This window comes from Vanacampus margaritifer, chromosome 1 (genome assembly GCF_051991255.1).
Source record: "Vanacampus margaritifer isolate UIUO_Vmar chromosome 1, RoL_Vmar_1.0, whole genome shotgun sequence".
Classification (NCBI taxonomy): Eukaryota; Metazoa; Chordata; class Actinopteri; order Syngnathiformes; family Syngnathidae; genus Vanacampus; species Vanacampus margaritifer.
This window is the reverse complement of record NC_135432.1, coordinates 50,174,184-50,185,777: the sequence shown is the minus strand read 5'-3', so window position 1 is coordinate 50,185,777 and position 11,594 is coordinate 50,174,184. Positions and strand designations below refer to the sequence as shown.

At 43.4% G+C, this 11,594-nt stretch overlaps 3 protein-coding genes across 4 annotated transcripts; all 3 read right to left on the bottom strand.

Moving 5' to 3' along the window:
• Positions 1–151: 151 nt before the first annotated feature.
• Positions 152–2,806, bottom strand: LOC144058220 (creatine kinase, testis isozyme-like). 2 transcript variants are annotated; one of them, XM_077576681.1, is made up of 7 exons: positions 2,468–2,800; positions 2,233–2,387; positions 2,034–2,166; positions 997–1,168; positions 803–926; positions 544–733; positions 152–466 (listed from the first exon to the last, which is right to left on the bottom strand). In XM_077576681.1, the coding sequence occupies exons 1-7, from the start codon at positions 2,688–2,690 to the stop codon at positions 288–290; spliced, it is 1,176 nt and encodes a 391-aa protein (XP_077432807.1). In that variant the 5' UTR covers positions 2,691–2,800; the 3' UTR covers positions 152–287. The 2 variants fall into 2 exon arrangements, with proteins under 2 accessions (XP_077432807.1, XP_077432725.1); XM_077576599.1 differs by having other exon boundaries at positions 2,034–2,387; positions 2,468–2,806.
• Positions 2,807–2,861: 55 nt separating this feature from the next.
• LOC144044792 (creatine kinase, testis isozyme-like) lies at positions 2,862–6,025 on the bottom strand. Its single transcript, XM_077559455.1, has 12 exons — positions 5,816–6,025; positions 5,573–5,727; positions 5,364–5,496; positions 5,080–5,251; positions 4,883–5,006; positions 4,620–4,809; positions 4,201–4,542; positions 3,769–3,923; positions 3,571–3,703; positions 3,321–3,492; positions 3,128–3,251; positions 2,862–3,059 (listed from the first exon to the last, which is right to left on the bottom strand). Exons 1-12 carry the CDS (start codon positions 6,018–6,020, stop codon positions 2,862–2,864), a joined length of 2,103 nt encoding a protein of 700 aa, XP_077415581.1. The 5' UTR covers positions 6,021–6,025.
• A 495-nt stretch (positions 6,026–6,520) lies between these two features.
• LOC144044713 (creatine kinase, testis isozyme-like) lies at positions 6,521–10,366 on the bottom strand. Its single transcript, XM_077559335.1, has 13 exons — positions 10,169–10,366; positions 9,471–9,658; positions 9,239–9,393; positions 9,035–9,167; positions 8,455–8,626; positions 8,259–8,382; positions 7,966–8,155; positions 7,710–7,887; positions 7,443–7,642; positions 7,202–7,356; positions 6,993–7,125; positions 6,743–6,914; positions 6,521–6,656 (listed from the first exon to the last, which is right to left on the bottom strand). Exons 1-13 carry the CDS (start codon positions 10,186–10,188, stop codon positions 6,521–6,523), a joined length of 1,956 nt encoding a protein of 651 aa, XP_077415461.1. The 5' UTR covers positions 10,189–10,366.
• Between the last annotated feature and the right edge of the window lie 1,228 nt (positions 10,367–11,594).

Sequence of the window (11,594 nt, the reverse complement as noted above, 5' to 3'; positions counted from 1 at the left end):
CTCAACAGATGACATTTAAACCGAGAGCAATATCAAGCTGCTGCTTAAAGGCAAATGGTGTTGGTCACCTTTGAAATTGAGCTTCATAATTATTGAACGTGAACTATTCTAATCCTGCTACATGCCATGGAAACAGTTAATCTACACACAGTGTGTCTGAGGAGTTTATTTCAAGTTCATCTTAACAGTTTCAACAGAAATGTTTCTGAAATGTGTTTAAGAGAGCAAATCATGAACACAAAACGGAGAGAAAAGTTAATTGTGGACTGATGGGGGTGTCAGTGGTTCTACTTCTGGACTGGCATCAGATCATCAATCCCCTCTTCCATCTCAAGCCTCTTCTCCATCTCCACCAGCACCTTTATGCCGTCAACTACCACCTGTACAAGCTGCACCTCAGTGAAGCCCAGTCGGTCAGAGTTGGAAATGTCAAAGACTCCACTATCTGCCTCGGGGTCCACACCACCTGGAGGACAAACGACATTTGAGAATTTGATGGTCTGACTGGAAGCAGCGTCATTTGATTCATAGGCTGCAGTATACCAATTGCACGTTTCTCAAGCCTCAGCCGTTTAAGAACTTCCTCAAACTCAGGTCGTTTGCTCATGTTGGGCAGCCTCACATGCACACCCGCACGCAGACCAGTGCCCAGGTTGGATGGGCAAGTCTGGATGCAGCCAAGGTGCTCATTCCACATGAATTCATGATCTTTCTCCTTCAGCTTGGACTCAACCTAAAAAGGACCAGCGCGATGTAATCACAGCTAAGTTTGCATCATGGATGTTTGCTTTAGTGATCAAACCTCTTGAACTCCATTGCAGAAGCGAGTAAATGCCGCCTTCATGTTGCCACCTTTCTCAATGGCGATCAGTTTTAGATGCTCCTCTTCATTCACCCACACCAAGAATGTTTTGCCACCATTGTGCCTTTCAAGAGAAGACATGAATTTTTATTTCCATTTGCACCCAAAGGAGATTGATTATGTGTGTGTCTCACCAGACGCCTCTGCCATCTGGCCAGTCACGGGCCATCCCCGAGGCAACCAGCAGAGGACACACTGGCTTCGCAAACAGCAAGTGGTCATCTACCATCTGCTGCTGGTCAGCTTCTGAAATGCTCCTCAATGGCAAGTATGTCCCGTTCAGTTCTCCAGTTAGTGATCCTAGAACTGCAGGAAAAAAGTACACACCTAAGTTTGCACAAGATTTACATTCGTGCAGCTAGTGATAATTTTGTTAACAAAAACTCAAATAATTTTGTCACACATTTTCCACCGGACCAAAACTAGACTAAAACCCTCATTAATAAACAATAACTGGACTAAATCAGCATGCATTTTTGTCAACTAAAGATGAGATGAAAATGTACTTCAATTAATTGAAACTGGACTAAAATCTACGAACATTTTAGTTCATAAACAAAATATTGTAATATTTTGTCTGCTAATCTGTCACTGTGACACTGTCATGTGACACAGTGACACCCCCCCCCCTTTTCAAATCTGCAGCTAGCAAGTAAGTGCTACATGCAGAGATGATTCACGGTGAAGGTAAAAAATATATATAATTTAACATTAATGCAACGGCTATAACGTTCCAACAATGTTAATGCGACCGCTAACTAGTGCTGGCTAACTTACTAGCTCATAGCATGGAGCCATAGTAGCCACTGTAATTGTGGGTGAAGTTGCTTTTCGTCAAAAGGATGAGAAAATTTTATGTGAAATAATTTTAGATCCGAAATGTTCAATATAATCTGACAAATAAAAAAGGAATGTCCTGACTAAAACTAGACTAAAACATGACAGTTTTTGTTGACTAAAACAAGACAAATAAAGTTATTTTTTCTTGGGACTAAAATGCTAGATTAATAGTCGACTAAAAATGGACTAAATAAAAAGATGAGGTTGACTAACTGATAAAAACAAACAAGTGTGACTGAAATTAGACTAAAACAGACTAAATTTAAAAATAGCAGTTAAAATAAACACTACGTGCAACATATGCCAAAGCCGCCAAGCAACTCAAAACAACCTTCGATAGCGAGCTGCTCAAGAAGACGTCTCTCTCCACGAGTGCAATGTGGCGGCAAGCAGCAGCCACGAATGTTGCGACCCGCTCGGACACGGGAAATCAGGACGTAGTTGGGGTCAAGGTCGTCGCCCCCCTTTAAGAAAAAAGAATTACTCAAGGCCATAACGTGTCTTATGTGTAGGCGAGAAGTCGGCTGTACCGCAAGGCTGTCTGGGTTGAAGTCGTTCTTGTGCACATCTGTTGCCTTATAACCTCCATGTTTATCTTCAATGACGAGGTCCAGCAGTTCTTTGAAGACCTCATATGTCTCCTCATCACCGGCTATACAGCCCATAGTCATAGCAAAAGGACTACCTGCAGACAAATACAGTAGAATTGGCAGACAGACCAATGATGAATCTGTCATTTTGGACCTCAGAATGAACACTTCATACCTGGATTATCCACGCCAGTTTGGATGACGCGGTCAATGGTGAAGCCATAAGGAGTTTTCCGCTCACTCAGTGTTTTGTACAGGTCCAGTGTTAAGAACTTGGCCATGTAGTTGTTGTGCATAGAGACGTCTGGAAAGTCATTCTCAGGTGCAAGCTTCTTCAACCTTAGTTTACCAGGCATCAGGTTGTTGATGGAAGCACCCTTTTCCAGTTTCTTCTCCATCTCCACCAACAATTTAACACCATCGACCACAATCTGGACAAGCTGCACCTCAGAGAAGCCGAGTCTATCAGCGTTTGAGATGTCAAAGATTCCATCCACGGCAGCTGTGTCCACGCCACCTGACAGACAAATAGTTCAGTATACGTCGGGGAAACAATGAGACGAATGAACTTATGTACCTGTTCCACGTTTTTGGAGCCTCAGCTTCTTGAGAACCTCCTCAAATTTAGGGTGCTTGCACATGTTGGGAAGTTTTACGTGTACACCAGCACGCAGGCCAGTGCCCAGGTTGGATGGGCAAGTCAGGATGTAGCCTAGATGCTCATTCCACATGAATGCCTCACCTTTCTCCTTAATCACTGACTCAAGCTAAACAGGACCAAGTCCATCAGATCATCACATTATTTTCATCAGACCTCCAATGTTTGTCTACAAACCTCTTTGAGTCCAGTGCAAAAGCGTGTGAACACATCCTTCATGTTGCCACCTTTCTCCATAGAAATGACTCGCAAATGGTCTTCCTCGTTCACCCACACCAGGAAGGTTTTGTTGTCATTGTGCCTTTTGAAAGGAGACGTTTAATTGGTTTGTCTTCGCAGATCTAAAATTTGGGCCAATATGGAGGCTTACCAGATGCCTCTGCCATCAGGCCAATCGCGGGCCATCCCTGAAGCAATCAGCAGAGGGGACACTGGTTTGTCAAACAGGAAGTGGTCATTGATTAGTTGCTGCTGCTGCTCCTCGGTCATGCTCTTCAAGGCGTAGTATTTCCCTTGCAGATCTTCAGTTAGTGCATCGAGAGCTGCAGAAAAAGCACCAAACATGAATGAGCTAAGTCTAACTGGCAGTCACATTTTCACCGGCTCTACATTAGCCTTACCTCCAATGCAAAGCTTCTCCAAAGCTCGCCTTTCTCCACGGGTGCAGAGTGGCGGCAGGCAGAAGCCACGGACGCTGCGGCCCGTTCGGACTCGGCAGCTCAGAACATAGCTTGAGTCAAGGCCGTTGCCCCCCTGGAGAGGCAAGAACAGACATTAGGTTTCACTCTTCAGATGGTCCTGGTAAAATGTTGTTTTACCCTCAGGTGGTCTGGGTTGAGGTCAGTCTTGTGCATATCTCCTGGTTTGTAGCCTCCATGTCTGTCCTGAATCACACGGTCCATCAAGTCTTTGAAGACGCAGTATGACTCCTCGTCTCCAGCAACACAGCCCACGGTCATGATAAAGGGATGACCTACATACATTTTAGAGCATAGGTGTTAAAACTCCGGTCCTGCAGGTTTTAGATGTTTCCGTTCTCCAACACAGCTGATATATGATGAGTTTATCAGCAAGCTCTGCATAAGCCTGATAACGATCCTGCTGATTGGAATCAGCTTGTGTTGGAAGAGGGAAACCTCCAAAACCTGCAGGATAGTGGCCCTCGAGGACCGGAGTTTGACAGCTATATTTTTTAGAGCAATATGGAAGACATGTCACATGGACAGAAAAGACAAAATACAGAATTGTACCTGGATTATCCACGCCTGTCTGAATAATATCATCTATGGTGAAGCTATTAGGGGTGCAACGCTGCCTCAGCGTCTTGTACATTTCCAGAGTTAAGAACTTGGCCACGTGGTTGTTGTGCTGACTGAGATCTGGGAACTCTTCCTCTGCAGAAAACACGTTAAGCTGAAGGTCGGCTGGCTTTAGGTCATCAATGGATTCCTCCTTCTCGAGCCTTTTCTCCATTTCCACTAGCAGCTTGATGCCATCGACCACCCTTTGGACCAGATGCACCTCAGAGAAACCCAGTCTGTCAGCATTGGAGATGTCAAAGACCCCATCCACAGCGTCGGTATCCACACCACCTGATCAACATGAGTGATGGATTAAACATCAAAATATTCTCAAAACAATGGATGACTGATGAGAAAATTCTTCATACCAGTTCCACGTTTCTGGAGCCTCAACCTTCGAAGAACCTCCTCAAACTCGGGATGCTTGCTCATGTGCGGTAGCTTCACGTGCACACCAGCACGTAGACCGGTGCCCAGATTAGATGGACAAGTCAGGATGTAGCCAAGGCGCTCATTCCACATGAAAGCTTCACCTTTCTGCTTAATCGAGGACTCAATCTAAAAACAGATGGTAATCAGGTTATCACTAGCTAAAATGGTGTAAACATCCGACTGCCGGATTTGTGAAAACCTCTTTGAGTCCGGTGCAGAATCGAGTGAACACTTCCTTCATATTGCTATCTTTCTGCATGGAGATCACTCGCAAATGGTCTTCCTCATTCACCCACACTAAGAACGTCTTGTTTTCATTGTGCCTTCAAATAAAGCATGAACGTTAGTACATTTCCAGGTAAAATGCACCCATAAGATTCAGATGTTACATCTTACCAGATGCCTCTGCCGTCAGGCCAGTCCCGGGCCATCCCTGATGCCAGCAGTAGAGGCGACACTGGCTTGTCAAACAGCAAGTGGTCATCAATCAGCTGCTGCTGCTCCTCCTCAGTCATGTTCTTCAAGGCGTAGTATTTCCCTTGTAGGTCTCCACTCAGAGAGTCCAGGGCTGAGTTTAGAAAAGTCACTATTAATGTTAATATATGCCACGTACAGCCATTTGATGGCACTATTGTGCATCATCAGCTTGGCTTGGATTCTACTGAAGTCTTGTTCTTTACCTTCAACAGAAAGCTTCTCAATAGCTCGTCTCTCTCCACGGCTACACAGTGGCGGCAAGCAGAAACCACGGATGCTGCGGCCTGTTCGGACTCGGGAGCTCAGAACATATTCTGGGTCCAAATCATCACCCCCCTGTAGCATATAAAAGGTCATTTGTTTATCTGCAGTTCAAATGCTGTATCCATGTCAGTATAAAACACTGCTAGACCTTCAGATTGTCTGGGTTGAGATCGGTCTTGTGTTTGTCTTTGGCTTTGTAACCCTTATGTCTGTCTTCAATCACAAGGTCCAGCAGCTCTCTGAAGACATCATAAGACTCCTCATCTCCAGCCACACACCCAACCGTCATGATGAAGGGATGACCTGCACACAATTATATACTGTGAAGGTAGACAAGCAACCCCCAAATCAAGTCAAATGGTTGCCAGTTTTCAGGTCAAGTTTATTGTACCTGGATTATCCACGCCTGTCTGGATGATATCATCGATGGTGAAGCCATTGGGGGTTGTACGATCCTTCAGCTTCTTATACATGTCCAATGTTAGTATTTTGGCCATGTGGTTGTTGTGCTTAGTGAGATCTGGGAACTCATCCTTTGCTGTCAATCCCTTCAGCTCAATGTTGCTGGGCATTAGGTCTTCAATGGACTCGTCCATTGCCAGCCTCTTTTCCATCTCTAACAGCACCCTGATCCCATCAACCACCATCTGGACCAGTTTCACTTCAGAGTAACCCAGTCTGTCAATGTTGGAGATGTCAAAGACTCCATCCACAACTGCTGTGTCCCCGCCACCTGGTGAGCAAAAGTCAATCACTTGGTGAACTTGAGTGTCTTAAGTTTATTGTTGAAATCAACTACATCAGTTGGGCCAAAGATTTACAATTTACCTGTGCCAAGTCCACGTTTCTGTAGCCTCAGTCTCCTCAGAACCTCATCAAACTCTGGGTGCTTGCTCAAGTTTGGCAACTTCACATGAACGCTAGCACGCAGACCAGTTCCCAGGTTGGATGGATAAGTTGGGATGTAGCCAAGATGCTCATTCCACATAAATACATGACCTTTCTTCTTGAACAAGGACTCCATCTAAACAGGATCAGGTCATCAAGATTAACATCAAATCGCCAAAATGGCCTAAATATGATTAAATATTTAAGGTTAACTATAAACCTCTGCAAGTCCATCACAGAAGCGAGTGAACACTTCCTTCATGTTGCCTCCTTTTTGCATTGAGATCACCCTCAGATGGTCCTTTTCATTTACCCACACCAGGAATGTCTTGTATTCATTATACCTTGGAATGAAAATATCACAAATTAAGATGCCGTTGAATGTAAACATTCCAAATTTAGACTTTCCTATAACTAAGTTGCGTTATACCAGATGCCTCTGCCATCAGGCCAGTCACGAGCCATCCCTGAGGCCAGTAGCAGAGGGGACACTGGCTTTTCAAACAAAAAGTGGTCATAAATCATCTGCTGCTGTTCGGCCTCCATCATATCCTTTAAGGCATAGTATTTCCCTTGGAGGTCTCCAGTCAGTGACTCCAGAACTGCAAAAGCAAAACAGGATAATTTTCACTTTTCAATACCAATAATGAGTAACAATGGTTGGGATCTTTCAGATCTACCTTGAATGGACAGCTTCTCCACAGCACGTCTCTCTCCTCGGCTGCAATGTGGTGGCATGCAGAAGCCACGGATGCTGCGACCGGTACGGATACGGGTGCTCAGAACGTAGTTGGGATCGAGGTCCTCGCCTCCCTTCGGAGTCACCATAATTGGGAACTTACTGCATGTCAATCAAATCAAGGTGCTTGTGAAAGGAATGCTGCTTTACTTTTAGTTTGTCTGGGTTAAGGTCGGTCTTGTGCTTGTCCGTTGGTTTGTAACCCTCGTGTCTGTCTTGAATCACAAGGTCCATCAAGTCTTTGTAGACCTCATATGTCTCCTCATCTCCAGCCACACATCCCACAGTCATGACAAAAGGGTCACCTGCACATATTGTGTAATATGGTCAACAATGTGAAGAGTTACATGTCGATTAACATCTTTACTCAATCGCTTGACATGTTAACTACCAGAATTGTCCACGCCTGTCTGGATGACACTGTCTATGTTGAAGTCATTGGATGTAGTTCGCTCCCTCAGTTTTTTGTACATGTCCAGAGTTAAGTGCTTGGCCATGTAGTTGTTGTGCTGACTGAGATCTGGGAACTCCTCGTCAGCTGACAGCCTCTTTCGTTCAGGCTGAGGCTTCTCCTCAGGTTCTTTTGCGATACTAGAAAACACATGCAAGCGTGAGACCAGAAGCGGACTTCAAAGACAATTTGGTTATTTGGTTTTACCTCTTGACACTAGGTATGAGATTGTCAATGGGCTCTTCTATCTCCAGTCTCTTTTCCATCTCTACCAGCACCTTGACCCCATCAATCACCATCTGCACCAGCTCCACCTCAGAGAAGCCCAGTCTGTCAGAATTAGACATGTCAAAGACTCCATCCACGGCATCAGTGTCCACGCCGCCTGTTTTGACAAATGACAAATGGTTGCTTTACTTGGCTTTTCTCCCATTTTAACAAAACGTTTATTTTTAAAATATACCAGTTCCGCGTTTCTGGAGTCTCAGCCGTTTAAGAATTTCCTCAAACTCTGGGTGTTGGCTCAAGTTTGGAAGCTTTACGTGTACACCAGAACGCAGACCTGTGCCTAGGTTGGATGGGCAAGTCAGGATGTAGCCAAGGTGCTCATTCCACATGAATGCTTCCCCTTTTTCTTTGAACAAGGACTCCATCTTAAATAATAAAAAAAAAATTGTAGTATTGGTTGGCATTAAGCATTAACTTGCTTTTGCTAACCAGCAAATCCATTAAAAGACATAATTGTTTCTGACAAACCTCTTTGAGTCCGTTGCAGAAGCGAGTGAACACTTCCTTCATGTTGCCGCCTTTCTGCATAGAGATCACTCGTAGATGATCCTCCTCATTCACCCAAACCAGGAATGTCTTGTCGTCATTGTGCCTTGAAAGGAAAAAACACCATGACGATCATCTGACGGAATTTAATGGCGCTCTGAGAGATTAACCTACGCACCAAATGCCTCTGCCGTCAGGCCAATCACGGGCCATCCCTGAGGCCAACAACAGAGGGGACACTGGCTTGTCAAAAAGCATGTGGTCATCAATCAGCTGCTGCTGCTCCTCCTCAGTCATGTTCTTCAAGGCGTAATATTTCCCTTGCAGTTCTCCAGTTAGTGAATCCAGGGCTGCAAGTAAATAACAATTTAGCCTTATGATTCCATCACCTGTATCGTTTTATACACTTCCCCTCCTTACTGTAAGTACTGGGACTAAGGTCAATTCCTTTTCTTTTTTTTGGCTGTACTGTAATTTTAACATCAAAGGTTGTAAGGTAAGGTGTAAGGTCAACAGTTTGGCTTTTATCAACAGATTTACATTTGGCTTTTATAACATGTTTACATCCAGGTCCAAAAATTTACACTTTTAAGATAGCAACTTGGATCCATTTTTCATGCGTGACATGAAAATAACAGGCAATAGGAAGGCCAGGCTGGAATTTTCCAAAAAGTTCAAGATGAGCCTCAAGATTCTAAGTTTTCATGATACAGATATACTGCAAAAGATTCAAGAAACAAAGAATAGCCTAACATTACCCTCAACTGAGATTCTCTCCACAGCACGTCTCTCTCCTCGACTGCAGTGTGGCGGCAGGCAATAACCCCGAATGCTTCGGCCTGTTCGCACACGGGTGCTTAGAACATAGTTGGGGTCCAGGTCATCTCCCCCCTAAGAGGCGGAGAAAATATGATACAGTAACATTTCAATAAATTTTAGCTCCAGGTTAAACTCATTTGTACCTTCAGGTGTTCCGGGTCAAGGTCAGTCTTGTGGATGTCCGATGGTCTGTAACCTCCGTGTCTTTCCTGAATCACAAGGTCCATCAAGTCTTTGAAGACTTCGTACGACTCCTCATCTCCAGCCACGCAGCCCACCGTCATGATAAAAGGATGACCTGTACTCCCCAAAAATGGCAGCCGATCAATAACACAAAAGGCCTCGCATGGCTCACCGTAGTGAATCAATTTGTACCTGGATTATCCACTCCTGTCTGAATGACATCATCGATGGTGAAGCCATTTGGGGTACACTTCTCCCTCATTTTGTTGTACATGTCTGTGGTTAACAACTTGGCCATGTGGTTGTTATGCTGACTCAGATTGGGGAAGTCGTCCTGCACTGACCGCTCCCCCAGTTGAAGGTTGGCCATTTCATCAGAGCTATACAAATAGAATTGAGGTCAGGACCTGATTTATTCTGTTGGATGAAGGTAGGGGCCCAAACTCTAAAAATGTAGATGCGGGAATGTGGGAGGCATATGCTGTTTTATTATTTTATTGTGTGATATTTTGTTGTGTGATGGGGCTGTTTCAGCCTTTGTTTAACTGAAAGTAGCAATTTATGATGTAATCTCCAAGGTACAACAATAAGTAGGGGTCTGTAGACCAAGAACACTTATTCAGAAATCTCAAGTAGGAAATGTTATAATATGAATATACAATTTAAAATATATAGCCTATAAGTGTTCATATTTCTGCCAAAAATGTTGCTTTAGTTTCTATTAAATAAATTAACTTCAGAATGGTTGACCACTTTGAAGACGAGCAAATTTGCAATACTGTACTAACGGAGCTATACGGTCCTTTTGAAGAAAGAGCAAATACAACAGTCATCTACCAAATAATCTCATATTACAATTGATTATTGAACATTTCTGCGTTTTAACTTACACTTGCTCCATGTCAGACATTTTTCCGCCTTCTCCCTTCACAGATCCAGCACTAGCAGTAGACTAATAACTGTTCAGTTTTCAGAGATACGAAAAAGACTGCACATACAGATTTGTCCTGCTGAATGTTTTAAAACACATCCACATACGTGTGTTCCAACCTATATAGCCCCAACGTCAGCGCTACGAACCGTCCAATAAACGTGACAGCCCACTACGCGTGCGGGTATTAAAAGACATCGTGTGGTCGACGTTTGCTTTGTACAAATAAACTTGTTCCATCAAGGCGTCATTTTTGTTGTCGTGACGGGAGCTTTAACGCTTATGAAAACTCGTGACGAACAACACAATAAACTTTGGTTGTCAACAATGTAATGCGCAGAATCACGCTGCTGACTTGCCTTAACTTGTATTTTGTTCTAACTCGAAACTGAACTCGATCGTAATTGTTAATTGTTGATTTAAAAAAAAAAAAGATTCATAGTTGCTTCACAACGACTGCACAAATGTTGGTCGGCGTTGCACAATGATGCGAGGATTTGTATTTTCATGATTGGATGGATGGATGGATGGATGGATAGGTAGATTGTTGTGTTTTACGGCCAACTTTAAAAATGGATGATCAGTTTAATAATTTTTACAGGCGTTTCCCTTTCTGCTTTTTTTTCAACTGGATTGTTTATTTCCACCAATCCCATAGTCCAATTAATTTAATGAAATTCTTTGCATATTTATTTATTTTAGACTACTGCAGATTTTATAAAAGGGACCATTGACGTTTTTTTATGTTTCAAATTTTAATCATGTGCTTTTGCTTGAATTACTTTTTTGTGATCCCACGATGTGGCTGTAAAAAGTGGTCATCTGAAACAGTGGCAGACATTTAATAAAGTGTTGCATAGTAAGATATGTATTTGTTTCCTATTGCAAGAAATTATTAACATCAGTGCCTACATAATGTTATCGTAAGGACCCAAATGCAGGGAAGAAGGAAAAGCCAGGCAGAAGTGTAGACTACTGAACAAAGCAAAATATTACCCAAAACAAAAATGCTAACAAGGACAATGATGGGGAGGGGGAAGGGGTAGTAAAGTCTAAATCTAAATACAAAACCAACAAAGTCCTTTAAAAACAAACAAACTCAAAAGTCATAAAGAAACCAGGGAACAAAACAGTCACAGTAAGTATCAGTACAGTACAGTGACAATTGATCCAACACTGAATGAAAGCAGAAAAAACTAAGGCTACATAATGATGAAACAATGAGGAACAATTGGCATGACAAAAGTGTCTGAGGGTGGGAGCTGAGTGGTAGACACTGGGAACCAGGCTGATGAGAACAGGAGGACACAAAACCCTAACGAGACATGTGACAAAAAATATAAAGTCAAAGGGCCACTCAGTATATGGTCAGGGGCCGCAGTTGC

What these genes read in the sequence shown, in the direction of transcription:
- LOC144058220 (XM_077576599.1), bottom strand. Translation starts at nt 2,690, where the DNA reads ATGGAGAAGAAACTGGAAAAGGGTGCTTCCATCAACAACCTGATGCCT. An exon ending in CCAGATGGCAGAGGCGTCTG is followed by an intron (nt 927 to 996) that starts GTGAGACACACA and finishes TTCTCTTGAAAG; the next exon opens with GCACAATGGTGGCAAAACAT. An exon ending in TCTGCAATGGAGTTCAAGAG is followed by an intron (nt 734 to 802) that starts GTTTGATCACTA and finishes GGTCCTTTTTAG; the next exon opens with GTTGAGTCCAAGCTGAAGGA.
- LOC144044792 (XM_077559455.1), bottom strand. Translation starts at nt 6,020, where the DNA reads ATGGACGAGTCCATTGAAGACCTAATGCCCAGCAACATTGAGCTGAAG. An exon ending in TCTGCACCGGACTCAAAGAG is followed by an intron (nt 4,810 to 4,882) that starts GTTTTCACAAAT and finishes ATCTGTTTTTAG; the next exon opens with ATTGAGTCCTCGATTAAGCA. An exon ending in GCTCCAGAAACGTGGAACTG is followed by an intron (nt 4,543 to 4,619) that starts GTATGAAGAATT and finishes CATGTTGATCAG; the next exon opens with GTGGTGTGGATACCGACGCT.
- LOC144044713 (XM_077559335.1), bottom strand. Translation starts at nt 10,188, where the DNA reads ATGTCTGACATGGAGCAAGT. An exon ending in GACAGGAGTGGATAATCCAG is followed by an intron (nt 9,394 to 9,470) that starts GTACAAATTGAT and finishes TGGGGAGTACAG; the next exon opens with GTCATCCTTTTATCATGACG. An exon ending in TTAACCCAGACAAACTAAAA is followed by an intron (nt 7,126 to 7,201) that starts GTAAAGCAGCAT and finishes GTGACTCCGAAG; the next exon opens with GGAGGCGAGGACCTCGATCC.